Here is a 15,912-nt window from a genome sequence, read left to right as displayed (position 1 = left end):
CTGCTGTTCTTTGGAGTCGTCTCCACCCAAACGAAGGAACAAGGTTAATTATTTATGACGTCAGGATCCTGCTGGGCCTGGTGTCCGTCCCGGTGTCCCGTCAGGGCGACACCCGCAGTGCAGCAGGGTCACTGCGGTGGGCGGAGGGCGCCCAGTCAGGCTTCAGGACAGTCCCACCTGGCTCAAGCCGGTCACCCCCAAATTCTGAGCCTCCTCCCGACCCACTACCCACAGCACCCTGCTCGAGCGTGTGCCCACTCAGAATGCCCATTCCCCTCTTCTCCACCTGGCGTTAAGTGTCCGCTCAGCGTGCCGGTCCTGCCTTCTTACACTGCAGCCCCAACCTGCCCCTTTGACCAGCCCCTGAGCTCTGGGGCAGTCCTTCCCAGGTGCTGTCATGACCGTTCACCCGCACACAGTGCCCCACATGACCTAGGGACTCACTCCCCGCTTGTTCAAGGGGACGCTTTAGTCACCCAAGGTGAACACGGAACATGGAGGTGACAGGATCTTTTAGGGGCCCCCCTGTTCCTTGAAGGAAACAGACTGGCACTTGGGTCACCAGATGGAGGCTGGTGTGACAGAAGCAGGAGGGAGGGGGAGGGGTCACGGCGGCCCTGCGAGGACCCTCCGATCCCTGTCAGAAAGCCCCCTGAGCAAGCCCGCCCAGGGCGGTGGTGCCACACGGTGCTGGGTGACCTGTGCACGCTCCGGCCAGCCTGGCAGTCTTCATTTCAGAGGGGTTTGGTGCTTGCTGTCCTCCTGGGCCCGTCCAGGGGGATGTAGTCACCGAGGGGCTGAGTGAGACGCTGGAGTGTGGAGAATGCCCGGCCACTCGAGCTGTGTGGCCGGGGACGGGGGGGCCCTGGGGTGTTGTGAGGACGTGGGGCAGACACCTTGTCCCCCGGGCACGGGGAGGCGGTGTGCTTCAGTAGAAAGGGTTCTGAATCGTCGACCTTGGTGGGCTCCGCCAGAAACTCCTGTCCCAGCTCGTGTCCGTGACCACCTGGAGTCAGTCAGCATCTTCTTCTTTCTCTCGACCTCAGCACAGGGAGGTTTGGTGCGTGCTTCATACCAGGACTTTGTAAGCAGAGCGACCTCACCCTGTACGCGTCGCGGCCGGGGCTCCGGCTATGGAAGGCCGACGTCCACGGGACGGTTCAGGCCACGTTCATCCTAAAGGACGCCTTCGCCGCGGGAGCCAAGCCCTTCGAGCTGTACCCGCGCCGAGAGCCCTGGGACCAGGCGAGTGGCTGCGGACCTGAGAAGCACCTGGGGCTCGTTTCGTGCTTCTTCCAGGAAGGCTGGGTGCTGAGTTGGAACGAGTACAGCGTTTACCTTCTAGACACCGTCAACCAGGTAAGCGCAGGACCACGGCCCATCCCGGTGTTCCCGCCCCTCGCCGTGGGGGCCGGGCAGGGTGGGCTCGGGTGCTTCGCTTTTTCCTGGGCCACTCACAGACGTCAGGGGAAGGCCTGGTTATTTTCCTGGATTTGAAAAGATACTTGGTTTGCTATTCGTAGTGCTCCCCCTGCCAAGAAATCGGGTGTTGGTTTTCGTGTGTGTGTGTTTGCACTTGAGCACAAAATTAGACTCGTTCTTTATAGTCCGTTTGGGTCTCCTTTTTCCTGACGACCAGTGACTGAGCGTATCAAATACAGACGCAGTCTGACAAAGGCACTCACAGAGAGCCACCTCCCCGGGTGGCGTGAGCAGGGCAGGACTCTCTCTCCAGCCTCCTTTCCACCCCGAACTCTTCGACTTGTTCTCGCCACCCAGCGGACGCGCAGTATTCTGCCGTCTGCGTTTTGGACAACTTTCAGCGTTCCATTGTGGTAGGAAGCCGTTTGTGTTTAACTCAGGGTAGTAATAGAGTATTACTTTTAGAGGTGGGTACAGGAACTTTAAAAAACATAGAACAAAACTTTTGCTCTGGCCGATGTGCCTCGGTTGGTTGGAATGTTGTCCCATAACCAAAAAGTTACAGGTTTGATCCCCGGTCAGGCCGAGTACAGAAGCAACCAGTCGAGGCTTCTGTCTTGCTCTGTTTTTCTCTCTCCCTTCTTCTCTCTAAAATTCATGAAGAAATGTCCTCAGGTAAGGATAAAAAATGAAACAAAAACTTTCATTTTAGCTTCTTTTTTTAATTTTTTTTATTTTATTGATTATGCCATTATAGTTGTTGTATTCCCCCCCTTCATTCCCCTCCACCCTACCCCCCCGTCCCCACCATTACCCCCCCTTTAGTTTATGACCATGTGTCTCAAGTCCTTTAGTTTCTACATTTCCCATGCTATTTTTGCCCCCCCATCTATTTTCTACTAACGTCTATGCTACTTATTTTCTGTACCTTCTCCCCCCTTCTCCTCCTCCCACTCCCCTGTTGCTAACCCTCCATGAGATCTTCATTTCTATGTTTCTGCTCCTGATCTAGCTGTCCTTTTAGTTTGCTTTTGTTTTAGGTGTGGTTGTTAATAACTGTGACTTTGCTGTCCTTTCACTGTTCATCTTTTTTATCTTCTTTTTCTTAGATAAGTCCCATTAACATTTCATATAATAAGGGCTTGGTGATGATGAACTCCTTGAATTTGATCTTATCTGAGGAGCACTTTATCTGCCCTTCCATTCTAAATGAAAGTTTTGCTGGATAGAGCAATCTTGGTTGTAGGTCTTAGGATTTCATGACTTGGAATACTTCTTTCCAGCCCCTTCTTGCCTGTAAGGTCTCTTTTGAGAAATCAGCTGACACTCTGATGGGAATTCCTTTGTAGGTGACTGTCCCCTTATCTCTTGCTGCTTCTAGGATTCTCTCCTTCATTTTAATCTTGGCTAATGTAATGATGATGTGCCTTGGTGTGTTCCTTCTTGGGTCCACCTTCCTTGGGACTCTCTGAGCTTCCTGGATTTCCTGGAAGTCTATTTCCTTTGCCAGATTGGGGAAATTCTCCTTTATTATTTGTTCAAATAAGTTTTCCACTGGTGGCTGTGCCTTTCCCCCTTCTGGTACCCCTATAATTCTGATGTTGGAGCGTTTAAAGATGTCCTGGAGGTTCCTAAGCCTCTCCTCGTTTATTTGAATTCTTGCTTCTTCACTCTTTTCTGTTTGGCCATTATTTGCTTTCTTCTGGTCCGCTCCATTGATTTGAGTCCCAGTTTCTTTTTCATCACTATTGGTTTCCTGTGCAATTCCCTTCATTTCAATTAGTTTAGCCTTCATTTGTTCCTCTAATTTGTGACTATAATCAACCAGTTCTGTGAGCATCCTGATCACCAGTGTTTTAAACTGTGCCTCTGAAAGTTTTGCTATTTCTTCGTCGCTTAGAGTTATGGGCTCTGGGGCTTTGAGATCTTCTTGAGCCATTTTTGGTCTGTTCTCACCTGTTAAGTATGAGGAGAGGTGCCTTAGATGTTCACCAGGGCGGGGCCACCCGGTTGCTGGGTTGTGAGGCTGTATGTGGGGGCGGGGTCAGAGCGGGGAAATGGCAGCCCCCTCTGCTGCCTCTCGCCGCTGGGGCCTGCTTGGTCTCGTCTCACTGCCCACTCCCTCACTGGTCTGTCAGTCAGGCTGAAGAATTTGTTGTTAACAGACTTCCGAAAAGTTCAATTTTCTGTGTTCGGCTGTGTTTTCTGTTGCTAATATTTTGTTGTCTCTAAACTTGGTTGTGTGAGAAAGCACGGCGTCTCCACCTATGCCTCCATCTTGGCAGAAGTCTCTTTAGCTTCTTCTTAAGAGCAGAGCTGTGTTGGCTGACAGTCAGGTCCCACCAGGGAGGAGAAGCTCCTTGTCACAGGGCGTGGGCGGCAGCTGAGGACGTGGTCCCGAGTGGCCGAGCGGCAGGACGAGACGGCTCCTCCCGCCCGAGAAGTTGCTGGCGAGGAGGGCATCTGCAGGTCACACACCTGCCTGTCGGGTGTCACTGCCCTGCGGGCTGAGTCGCCCTGAGGAGTCCCAGGAAGTTGTCACAACCATGAGCAGTGGCCGGCTGACCTGCTTGCACGCTCGGATCGGTTACTGTTGCCGGTTTGGTGATTTTATTTGTTTTGTTTTTTATTTTTGGACAGGCCACAATCGCTGGTTTGGAAGGATCAGGTGATATCGTGTCTGTTTCCTGCACAGAAAACGAAATATTTCTCTTAAAGGGAGACAGGAACATCATAAGAATTTCAAGCAGACCGGAAGGACTGGTGTCAGTAGGTCTGTATTTACGATGAAGTCGCCGGGTTTCCTTTGTGAGACTTGCCGTTTTGCGGTTCAGTGGTTGGAGCTCATCTAAACAAGGAGGGCCGCGGGAGGACGTCTCACCGTCCTTGGGATCCTGAGAGTTGCTCCCGTGGGTCCGGCACGGGTGGGGGAGCGAGGGAGGGGGAGGGAGAGAGAGCCCCACGTTTGCGTCCACGTGACTGACCTCTGATACTCTGGCAGCGGGTGGGGTTCGGACTCCAGAAGACCTACATTCGCATAAGATTTTAGAGCATTTAAGTTAGTCAGCTGGGACTTTTTTTATTCTTACTGCAGTTCTTGCTTGTAGAATTGGTTATTATTCTGTGTGCTTTTGGCTTGCTTTTTGTAATTCATATAAGCCCAAATTCCAATGAGCCAAACTATGGCTTCTCTTGCACACACCCTTGGTACTCAGTACGTTTGGGGCTGCTCAGTGGCCTTGTTCCCCGTGGTAACCAGAGCAGCCAGTGGGCCCCGCCCCTCACTCTCACTCTCAGACTCACTGTGTGCCAGAGACCGTGCTAAGCACTCGCCACTTGCGATCTCATCCTCAGCCCCGCGTCTGTGGGGCCTCTGAAGTTCCCAGAGTAGGTCTGAAGGTGTTCCGTTTGTCCCTCATAATAAGCTGTGGGAAATGGGAAACCTGTCTGCCTGCCACCCAGCGCCTTTCCTCCTAGGGTTGGAATAGCCTTGTCCCTTCCTTGCTCTGTATTTGCACTGTCCAGTAGGTGGCCGCTGCCCACACGCGTTTGCTGGGTACCTGGGATGTGGCGAGCGCAACTGAGGAACTGAATTTTAAGTTTCGTTTCATTGTAACTAATCTGAATTTAAACAGCCACGTGACTGGTGGCTTCTGTAGTGGATGGCACAGCTGTAGGTGAGCTCTGCCATCGGCTGAGTGACCTCCCACGGGCCACTTCCCTGCCCGGGGCTCACTCCGCCGCATTCTGCCCCCTGGTCCTATGTGTGCGGAGCCTGCAGCCCGGCCCTGGTGTCCCCAGGGCAGCAGGGTCCCTGCCTAGTGGACGGCCATGGCTCAGCACCTGGATGGTGTCTGGCACTCAGTAGGTCAGAGGGGACTGGGCTGTAGCCGTCCGGCCCTGGTCGCCTTCTGGGGCCGTGGTGAGAGGAGGATGAGTCTGTGGAGGGCATTCCGCGGCCACTCCTGTCCGTGCCCACTGCTTGGGTCAGGCTCTGGCTGCTCTAGTGGGCCACCTGTCTTGAGTCCGTCCCAGCAGAAAACTACCTTCCCTCTTGGATTCTGAGAAGTTTAATTTCAGGCATGCAAGGTCTGTCCAGGAGAAGTCCAGCCATTGTTAATATAATGAGAACAGTCTGCACGACATGGATGTAACCTGGCAGCCACAGAGAGTGGACTGGAATGCTCATGCGTGAACAATGACGACTTCACTGACTAGTCAGTGGGGGTGGTAGATGGCACTGAGTGAGCATGTGCACTGTGCGGCCACTGCATTCAAAACGCCTGAGTGAGCAGAGCAACGAATCCACGTCAAATTTTGCTTTAAGCCTGAACACTATTCCGTAGAAACTACTGGGATGATTTGGAGGCTTTCAGAGATGATGATATGAGTGCAGCGCAAATACAAGCGGGACACAGATGCTTCAGAGACGATCGAGAACCTGTTGAAAGTGATCCACACTCTGGAAGGCCTGCGACAAGCAGATCACCTGAGACTGTTGAACGTGGACGGGCTGCAGTCGACAAAGATCGGCGGCCGACAGTGTGAGGACTGGAAGTGGAGCTGGGGGTTCCAGAAACGACTGTGTCCGGGATTCTGACGCAAGGTCCTGGCATGAAACGTTTTGTGGCAAAATTCATTCTGTGGCTTCTGCTACCAGAGCAGAAGGAACATCACGCTGCAGTTCCCAACGACTTGATTCAGACGGCTACCAATGAACTGGTTTCCTCAAGAAGGTCATGACTGGAGTTGACCACGGATCTGCGGTGCGTATGACCAGGACGGGAAGGCCCAGAAGGGTCTTCCTGGTTCTCCATGCCCGAAGAAGGTGTGGCAAAGTGGCAGCAAGGTCAGGACCATGTTAACTGTGTTTTCTGGTTGGGAAGGTGCTGTCCATCAAGAGTCTGCTCGCCCCTCCTGACCAAACAATTAATAAGCAGCACTACCTGTGATCTTCGTCGGTTGAGAGGTGCAATACGATGAAAATGGCCGCAGCCGTGGGCGACCGGTGATTGGCAGCTTCATCACAACAACCTGCTCATTCATGCATCACATCTCATGCAGAGTTTTCTGGTGAAACATCAAGTCACCCAGGTGACCCAGCCCTCCTACAGCCCAGATTTGGTGCCCTGCAACTTCTGCCTTTCCCCAAAACTAAAATCACCTTTGAAAGGAAAGAGATTTCAAACCATCAGTGAGATTCAGGAAAATACGACGGGGCTGCTGATGGTGATTAGAACTGTGTGAGGTCCAAGGTGCCTCCTTTGGAGGGACTGAGGCGTCATTCATTGTTCTGCGTACAGTGTTTCTTGTATTTTGTATCTTCTTCAGTAAACATCGCTGGTTTTCACGTTACATGACTGGATACTTTCTGGACAGACCTTGTACACATACACATTTTTTAAGGTTTTATTTATTTATATTTAGAGGGGGGGAAGAGAGGGAGAAAGAGGGGGAGAAATAACAATGTGTGATTGCCTCTCCTCGCCCCCTACTGGGGACCTGGCCTGAAACCCAGACATGTGCCCTGACTGGGAATCCACCCAGCGACCCCTTGCTTCACAGGCCAGCACTCAGTTCACGGAGCCACACCAGCCAGGATAAGTACTTTTCAAATGCCCACTGAGTAGTATTGTATCAAAGTGTATTGAAGGCCTTGGGTGCCTGTGAGACAGCACGAAGCTCTGTTTCAGACTAGCCTCCCGCCCCTGAAAGCCATCTGTGAATAGAAGGAGAAGTGCCCCACTGGTAGTGGTGGCCCCTCCTGTTTGGTTACTTACAGGACGGCTGCGACGACTGGGTGTGCCGACACTGGTGCGTGAGCTTCCTGGAGAACAAAGCCGTCAGTTGGAATCTTCCACATGAGTCTGAGTTTTGCTCGTTTCTCTGAAGTCAGTGGCTGGTGCTCAGGGCAGGTTGGCGTCAGGCAGGTCGGCTTTCTCTGGGACAGACAGTGGTAAAGCTGACTCTTTGTTCGCAGCGCGAGACGGTCTCGAGACGCCAGGATGCGCAGAGCAGGTCCCCGCACAGCATGCGGAGAAGCCGCCGGGGGATGCGTCCTGTGAGGCGAGGCTCAGGGGCGCTTCCGTGGCCAGCTCTGCGGCCAGCGAGCCCAGGAGCAGGAGCGGGTCCCTCACTTCCACTGACAGTGGCTCTGGGCCCCAGGCGGCCCCGGAGCTCGGCAGGGACAGCCCACCCGCCTGCCAGCGGTTCAGTGTCATTAGCTCGGAAGACTTCGACCAGGAGCTCGTGGTGCAGCCTCTCAAAGTTAGGAAGAAGAAGAGGAAGAAGAGGGCAGGTACGTGAGGTCAACGGCAAGGCACGCGCAGTGCCATGTCCCACCCTGTGGGCACTGCCCTCGGGGGCAGCAGCGGGTCTGCGAGAGCATGGTCCCCCTCCCTCGCACAGGCTGCGCGCACCAGTGAGGCCCGAACAGTGCTACGCGCCTGTGTGCTACCGGCCCGCCCCAGGGGCCTGGGTGGGACACTCGTCGGGCCTTAAAGTGCTGGTTCATTTGTGTGAACCAGGCACCAGGCCAGAGATGTTGTGACCCTACGCGGGAGCCCACGGAGACAAGATTGTCGCCAGTGTCGGGATGGGTCGCTTTGTCTTAACTGCCAGATGTGTTGGTTACCAGGTTGGGGCTTGACATTGAACCCTTTAACTTTTTACTCCGTGGTGCCCCTCGAACTCTTAGCTGAAGATCACTGTGGTATTGGAGGACATTTTTATCATATTCCTAAGCATTTTAATAATTTTTAAAAGTTTGTAGTTTGCCCTTTATTTTTTAAAAGATTTTATTTATTTACTTTTATTTATTTTTAGACGGGAAGGGAGGGGGAACGAGAAGGAGAGAAACATCAGTATGTGGTTGCCTTTCACATGCCCCACACTGGGGACCCAGGCATGTGCCCTGACTGGGAATCAAACCAACCACCCTCTGGTTCACAAACTGGGGCTCAGTCCACTGAGCCACACCAGCCAGGGCATGTTCTTTATTTTCTTACGTAACATTTCACGAGTGAGGCCTCAGCATCCATCGCGTGTAGAATATTTGCATCCATTTAAAACATCCCTGCATTGGCATAATTTGTACTTAAGAGATGTTTCTTTGCCAGTTTAAAATGCGTTTTTCATTTATTGAAAATGCATTTTTTGAAACAAAATTTTGGTTTTTAACTCGTATCTCTGTGTAGAGCCACACCTCATTTTAGACGCTCTTATTTTAAAACAGAAGGCGGAAGCAGGGACACCTGGCACAGCTCCCTGGAGTCGACTCCCTGCTGTGAGTTTCCCGGCGACAGTCCCCAGTCCTTGAACGCAGACCTGCTGTCTGCGACCTCGAGTCTGGGTCAGTTGAGCACAGAGTCTGCCGACCCGGAGAGCAACCTCAGTGCTGAAGTGAATGGTGTCCTGCAGGACCATAGTGACCCGGAGGCATTTAGTGTCCTGGGGGTGTCTGAGCCCGCCCCTGACCTACTCAGTGAAGATGACAACAGGATGGCAACCCCACGCTGGACCCAGGCAGGCGAGATGGGGCCCCACAGTGAGGTGCTGAGTTTGCCGTTGCAGCTGGGGGAAGTCGTGGAGGGCGGTGACGTCACAGAACCCAAGGAGGAGCCTTGTCCTGCGCACGATGGACCCGATAGCAGGCCGTCACCTTGCCCAGAACAGGATAGCTCTGCTGAGTCCCAGGAGGTGGGGGGCCTGGAGCCTGAGGCCCCCCAGAGCACACTGTGTGAGGCCCCTCTCCTGGCCTTGCCCCCAGTGCCTTCCAGCCTCAGCTGGGCTTCCGGTGCTCAGGGGGGGCCGCTGGAGACCAGAGCTGACCAAGGCGGCACCGAGCAGACCGGCCAAGGGCAGGGTCTCCTGATGCAGGTGGAGGCTCCTGGCCCCCTGGGCTCGAAGCCCTGGCCTGTGGTCGTTGGCAGTGACACAGGCCAGAGAGCAGGGGCTACTTCCGAATGTGACTTGGGGAGTGGGGGCGGACGAGGAATGCCCCCGGTCTCTGCCTTGGTGGCCAGCACCTATGAACCTCACCTCGAGCACCCTTCACGAGATCAGGCGCTGACGTCCAGTGACGAAGAGGATATCTACGGCCGTGGGATGCCCTCGTCATCCTCAGAGACCAGCGTGGCGGAGCTCGGAGGCAGCCGCTCCCTGCAGGACCTGAGCCGGCCGGCCCCGGAGGACACCGGGCTGCTGAAGGCAGATCAGGTGTGTGGGCTTCTCTCTTGTGGAAAGTCACTGACGGCCTGGTTCTTTCCTTCTCATGGAAAGAAATTCTATTTCTACTGCAAAACCTGCAGCCTGGATATTCTGAGGTCTGGGTGGGGGCGTTTCCGTGAATGCCCTGGGTCTGTGCTGAACTGCCACCCTGCTCTGGAACCGCGGCTTCAGCGGCCTGCCCAGCAAGGCACTGAGGGTTGGTCGCCTCTGGGAGGGGCTGAACCGCCTGGGGGCCATTCCAACGCCAGTGGGCAGAGAGCCTGGGTGGGGGGGCTCTGAGCAGGCTGGAGGCAGGGACTGTCCCCACCTCCCCTTCAGACAGGCGTGCACACCAAACCGGCACCAGGAAGCAGCCCTTTCCCCATGACTGTCTCCTCCGCCTGTGGCGTGGAGGCAGGTCACCCAGGGGCCAGCCCGCAGCGCTAGAGACAATTATTGACTGTTCTGGGTCATTTTAGATAAAATGCTTCTTAATTAGTGCAAACTTTTCTCAGCAGGTGATCAGTGTTGGAGGGGTGTGGGTGGAAAAGGAGCCGTGTGTTGTAACTTTCCCTGCCAAGGCGATGTGCAGTGTGGAGTCCGAGTCGAGCTTACAGCGCCTGCGGCTTCCCCGCGCCTCCAGTCCGCTGGCTCCTCGGGGCCACCAACAGGTGGTGTGGGCGGCTCTGGCTCCCCAAGTTCAGCCCGGTAACTTCTCTGAAGCCGAGGGAGCCAGAAGGTCGTCCTGTTGGCACCCCGCTCTGCAGAGCAGGGGGCCGGGACTCGACGGAGGCGGGGGGGGGGGGGGGTTGGCCCACACGGAGCAAGTGCAGGGCAAGGTCGGCGCGGGACCCCTCTCCACCTCTGAGCTGCCCTGCCCCTCGGAACGAGCCCTGCGGCACCCTCACTGTGCACCGGGATGCCGGAAGGCCTGACCCCGCGGGTCCTGCGTGCGCTCAGCCTTTCCTGAGTGCCTCAGCTGCAGGGACGCCACTGTGCACAGGACAGCGGGTCGTGGATGTCCACGTTGGGTCATCCGGCTGAGTGGGACTCGGGCGACCGTGGGGAGCAAAGTGCAGGGCGGCGGGGAAGCCACAGCAGAGACGCCCACCCAGGTCGGCACTGACAGGCACTCGGGGTCCAGAGCGGGGACTGGGGGACTGGAGGCCAGGACCTGAGAAAAGCATCCCCCCGGAGAGACAGGTCCAGCCTCCATGCTTTGAGGGTCTCTGCTGCCTTCCCGCCCTGCCTCTCCTGGGCCCCTCCGGGTAGCTGGAAAGCCCAGCAAGTGTGGGGGCATTGTGGGGGGCAGATGGGGCTTGTCGTGGTGAGCAGGGCCCTCTTCGAAGCAGTTGACTTCCACATGGGGGCAGTTGTGCACACATGCTGATTTCTTGTGCAGAAGAGCCAGGGCTTCATTTAGCTTTGGTTTTTAGAAGAACCCCAGCAAGTGAACCCCAGTTTCAGAATCCAGCCCGGAAGCGTGTCCCACCGGGTCTCATGAGGCTGGGCCTGGAGGGTGACTACTGGGCCTGGGAATGTTCGCAAGTGTGTCATGCACACATGCCGCGCACACAGGCAGTGGCAGGGCTCTCACTACAGACCTCGTCTCCATGAGGTGAGCTGTGCCTGTGGAGGAGAGAGCCCCCCCTCCCCGCGGTGAGCGCCCTGGCTTTAGGGGGGTATTACAGGAGCTGTGGGGCCTGCAGGAGGGGCGCAGCCCTGCTCCGAAGGTAGCGGGGCAGTCTCTGCGGGCTTCTCAGAGACCCTCGCGGCTCTGAGTTGAACGACATCCGTGGGCTTTTCTGGTTGACGACAGCACGGCACGCGCAGCCGTGCTGTCTGCCACCGAACTCACGAGGTCTGTCCTTAGTTTGCAGAAAGCTGGATGGGCTACTCTGGCCCCGGCTACGGCATCCTCAGCCTGGTGGTCTCCGAGAAGTACATTTGGTGCCTGGACTACAAGGGCAGCCTCTTCTGCAGCGCCTTGCCAGGCGCCGGGCTGCGCTGGCAGAAGTTTGAAGATGCCGTCCAGCAGGTGGCAGTCTCGCCCTCAGGTTCGCCCCGCCCCACACGCCAGGGACCTCCGCCCCTCCCGCTGGTGTGCTTCCCCCCGCCAGGTGTGAGGGGTTTTCTCCAATCGTGAATTGCTTCGTTTGATATCAATTAAATAGTGTTAATAAGTGTTCAGTTGGAAGTTTTGATTGTTTGCTAGTTGCAGCTGCTAACATACTCCTTACGAGGAGGGAGTTGGCCGCTCGGCTTCCTCTTTAGAGACTGTTTCTGAGCGAGTCCCCTGCGTGCTTGGCGGCCTCCCTGACTGTGGAGGGAAGCAGCGTCCGTTCTCCGACGCCAGGCTGAGGCCTTGCGCCTGGGCCGGGCGGGCGTTTGCCGAGTGAGGCTGCCGGTTTCACCCCGTCGGCCCCTTCCCCGGGCTGGGCGGTGCGCAGGCGACAGACGTGCTCTCCCGCGTCTCTGCCCTGCAGTGCCTGGCGCGTCGCTGGCACGTCGGGAGGAAAGTCGGTCAGAACTGCGTCTGTGAGCGGGCGTGCCCATGACTTCCCGGACCCGCCCCCAGCTCCCCTTGGTCTTCGTCACTGTTTGAAAGAGGAGTCGGCAGGCGTCTTGGTCTGACCTCCGCCTGTTTGAAGAGTAGTTTTCCTTGGACACGGACAGATGATAACGACCCACCCGTTAGCTCGCGTTGGAGAATTGTGGGTTTCAGCCCTTCCTTGTTCATTTACCTTTGGGTCCATGTCCCCATCCATTTAGAAACTTCAGTTCTTCCTGATTGTGTTCGTTACCGTGCGTTTTGAAGACAGGTCAGTCCTCCTCGTTCCCGTGAGAGCTATGTCTCCACCGCGTCCCCTTCTGGGCTGAGGTGCCTCAGGGCCGTGTCTGCACTCAGGGTCCCTCAGGCTTCCTCTCCCCGCTCTGACCCGCGGGCGCTCCTGTTGGTGCCCGGCCTCTGCCGCTGCCTCCGCCCGCAGAGCCCCCGCCTGTCTCCCCTTCCCCCGCCCACCCTTCTTTTTTGCTACTTACCAGAATCCTTTTCCTTTTCATGGGTCTTGTCCGTTTAGCTGGCCCAGAAGCGCCCCCCCCCGAGTCCCTGTGGGTCCCTCAGCTGTCCCTGGACACTACTGTGCCTCGCAGTGTTGACTGGGACTCACCTTGGCAAACCTGAGGCTGCTGGCCCTGCTCCCGTTCCGTGTCACACACGCCTGTGGGTGCCCCGCTCTGGGCTGTGCCACTGATGCGCTGTCACCTGCATTTCACAGATGGGGAAACAGGGTTGGGGACGTTAAGTGACGTGATGCCGAAGCCACGCAGCTGGCAGCTGGTGGCCGGAGGTTCAGACTCGGGTGCTGCAGGGCTCTGCCCCCAGCAAGGGCAGGGTCTGCGCAGCCCTCTCGGCGCGGCACCCGCCTCGGAGCGTGTGTCTCCGTCGCTGACCTGGGCTTCCGTCCCCACAGGGGCCCTCCTCTGGAAGATCGAGCAGAAGTCGAACCGAGCTTTCGCGTGTGGGAAGGTGACCATCAAGGGCAAGCGGCACTGGTACGAGGCGCTGCCCCAGGCTGTGTTTGTGGCGCTGAGTGACGACACCGCCTGGGTCGTCAGGACCAACGGGGACCTGTACCTGCAGACAGGTAACAAGGCTGTGGCGCTCAGGGGCCGGTGGGGCCTCATCTTTCTGCACCTGGCTTAGCTAGAACAGCCACAATGCCTGAGGAGCTAAGATCAGCCTTTTTTAAAGATTTTATTATCTATTTATCTTTAGAGGGGAAGGGAAGGAGAGAGGGAGAGAAACATCAGTGTATGGTTGCCTCTGGTGCGTTCCCTGCTGGGAACTGGCCTGCAACCCAGGCATGTGCCCTGACTGGGAATCGAACTGCCATACTCTGGTTCCTGGCCCGCGCTCAATCCACTGAGCTACACCAGCCAGGGCTAAGATCAGCCTTAATCAGTACAGTTCTAGAAACAGAGGCCTTGCCATTGGAATAGAACGGCAGTTTGCTGCTACTACTTCACTTCCCACCCAGGACGAATGTAGGGCAGGAGGGGGCAGGGTTACCTAGTGAGACATAGACCCAACCTCGTTCTCCTCACGGGAACCACCACGGGCCACCTCTCCTGCAGGGTCAGGTCCCAGGAGGAGAGAGTGACAGGTGACGCCGGCACCATTTCCCTGTGGCCTGGCCGGGACTCACTGCTCTACCCCTGTTTACGTGTGGGTCAGGAAAAAGAGCAGGAAATACTTTGCTCTGAATAGCAGTTCAGTTGGTCCTGGGAAACGGCAGGAGGAGGCCAGGGGGGCCAGATCGTTGACAGTGAACTGCGCCGAGGGCCGCACCTGCGTGGTGTCAGCGGCGTGGGGCGCTGGAGCGTGGAGCCTGTGGGGCCGGAGAGGGCTGTGGGGCCAGAGCTCTTTTCTGGTCGTCAAGAGACTGTCTCGGATTGGCACGAAGATCACTCTTGCCCACTCGTGCTGCTGCTGTTGCCGCGTAGTGTTTTCATACCTGTCGTGAGCTGTCAGGGCTGACTCCTGAGGGTCCGAGCCTGGCCCACCAGCATGGCCCCCAGCTGTGGGAGGGCGACCCACTCCAGGAGCTCCTGCCTGAGCCCCATCAGGCAGCCTCGCCAGGTCCTGGGTGGTGGGCGGCCCGGTCTCCCTTCAAGTGGAAACAGTTCTGGGGCGTTTGAGTTTGTTCCTGGTGGGAAAACAGGCTTCTGGCCTAGGGCGAGGAATGGGTGCGTAGCAGCGGTGCCCTAGGAGTCTCCAGGGCGGGGTGTCAGATGAGCCCTGCTCCACGCAGACACTGGGGGAGCGTCTTGGGACCGGCCGAGGGTTCGCAGTGTAAAGTCCTGCACGTGAGCCCTGCCTGGTTGGTGCGAGGAAGTGCACCCCAGGGCCTGTGACCAGTCAGACGCCCACCCGAGGCCAGGGCATGCAGGGTTTGGGTGACAGCTGTTCTGCCAGGTGCCCGGGAGCAGTCTGCCAAGATGCAGGGAAGAAGCCCTGCACAGGGAGTTGGGGGTATTGGGTTTCACTTCAGTGGTGGGACACCCCCAAAAACATATACCCCCGGTGAAAGCAGGGTGGGGCCACTTTGTCGGAGCTGCTCTGAGAGGTGGCCGGAGGCCTCAGGCTCCTGCTGACCCACCCAGAGGCTGGGCGCTGGGCCCTTCTGTTCACGCTGAGCCCCGAGGGGCCCACGGGGAAGGGTCCCTCTGGTGAAGAGCGCGTCCCTGTGCAAGGAGCCGCTGGCCCGGAGGAGCGGCGCGGGCCTGGGCCTCTCGGAGCCTTTCGGGGCGTCTTAACAGACCCGACTCAGTCGTCATTCCTTCGGGTTTTTCAAAGGGCATCTAGAAACGTTTCAGCTGAACGTTATCTTTAAGCCTAGTTTAACCATTGTACGTAGGCTATACCTCTTTTTCCTATCGAACTTACTGGGGTAACGTGAGTTAGTAAAGTTACGTAGGTTTCAGGTGTCGGTTCTGTGACACATGACCTGTATGTGGTACTGTGGTCACCACCCCAAGTAACGACTCCTCCCGTCCCCGTTTACCCCCCTGTGCTCTCATTTACCTCCCCTGATACCCTCCCCTCTGGTAGTTCATGAAACATCTTTAAAAAGCACTTACTACAGAAGGAGATACAAAACACCACAGAAGGGAAATAAGTACACAGTAAAAACGAGGCGTGCAATCCTGACGCGTGTCCTTGGGGCCTCCCTGCCGTCTCCCCGCCAGGTCTCAGTGCGGATCGCCCCTGCGCCAGAGCCGTGAAGGTCGACTGCCCATGCCCACTGTCGCAGGTGGCGGCCCGCGGCGGCGTGGTGTGGGCGCTGACCGAGCAGCGAGCCCTGCTGTACCGTGAAGGCGTGAGCAGCTTCTGTCCTGAGGGGGAGCAGTGGAAGTGTGACGTTGTCAGGTATCCACGGAGGGGGGGACGGACACGCTTTCAGCGTCCGGCTTGCCACCCCCGGTTTTTGTCGGCTGGACTCCCCTCAGGGCACCCAGAGGAGCCTCTCCTGGGCAGCAGTGGCCGCAGCGAGGTGTCCCCTGCAGGGGTCCGAGCCCGCGTGGGCGGCCGGCCTTGGGTGCACCCACTGTCTCCCCTGACCGGCAGGCTGGGTGTTGGGTCTCTGCAGCGCTGCTCCCTTGGTGTCACCTTGAAAGTGGCTGGGTCCCAGGTCCCTCCGACGGTCTCTGTTCAGACCTGCCCCATGTTGTACCTATCGTTTCGGTTCAGAATCTCAGGTGGTTTACAGTCAAATCGGT

At 56.9% G+C, this 15,912-nt stretch overlaps 1 protein-coding gene across 3 annotated transcripts in view; it reads left to right on the top strand.

The window, feature by feature from the left end:
• TECPR2 (tectonin beta-propeller repeat containing 2) overlaps positions 1-15,912 on the top strand; it is a 78,183-nt gene that overhangs the window by 24,209 nt on the left and 38,062 nt on the right. For all 3 annotated transcript variants that reach the window (XM_053666085.1, XM_053666083.1, XM_053666084.1), the window contains 7 exons: positions 1,047-1,359; positions 4,063-4,195; positions 7,403-7,720; positions 8,657-9,639; positions 11,504-11,687; positions 13,104-13,277; positions 15,382-15,562. In XM_053666085.1, the coding sequence (XP_053522060.1) occupies positions 1,047-1,359; positions 4,063-4,195; positions 7,403-7,720; positions 8,657-9,639; positions 11,504-11,687; positions 13,104-13,277; positions 15,382-15,562 (2,286 nt within the window). The remainder of the gene's footprint in view (positions 1-1,046; positions 1,360-4,062; positions 4,196-7,402; positions 7,721-8,656; positions 9,640-11,503; positions 11,688-13,103; positions 13,278-15,381; positions 15,563-15,912) is intronic.

The sequence above is a fragment of the Artibeus jamaicensis genome, unplaced genomic scaffold (genome assembly GCF_021234435.1).
Source record: "Artibeus jamaicensis isolate MK-2021 breed Jamaican fruit bat unplaced genomic scaffold, CSHL_Jam_final contig_444, whole genome shotgun sequence".
NCBI classification, from domain to species: Eukaryota; Metazoa; Chordata; class Mammalia; order Chiroptera; family Phyllostomidae; genus Artibeus; species Artibeus jamaicensis.
Note: the sequence above shows the minus strand (reverse complement) of the source record. Positions and strands in the feature narration are given on the sequence as shown.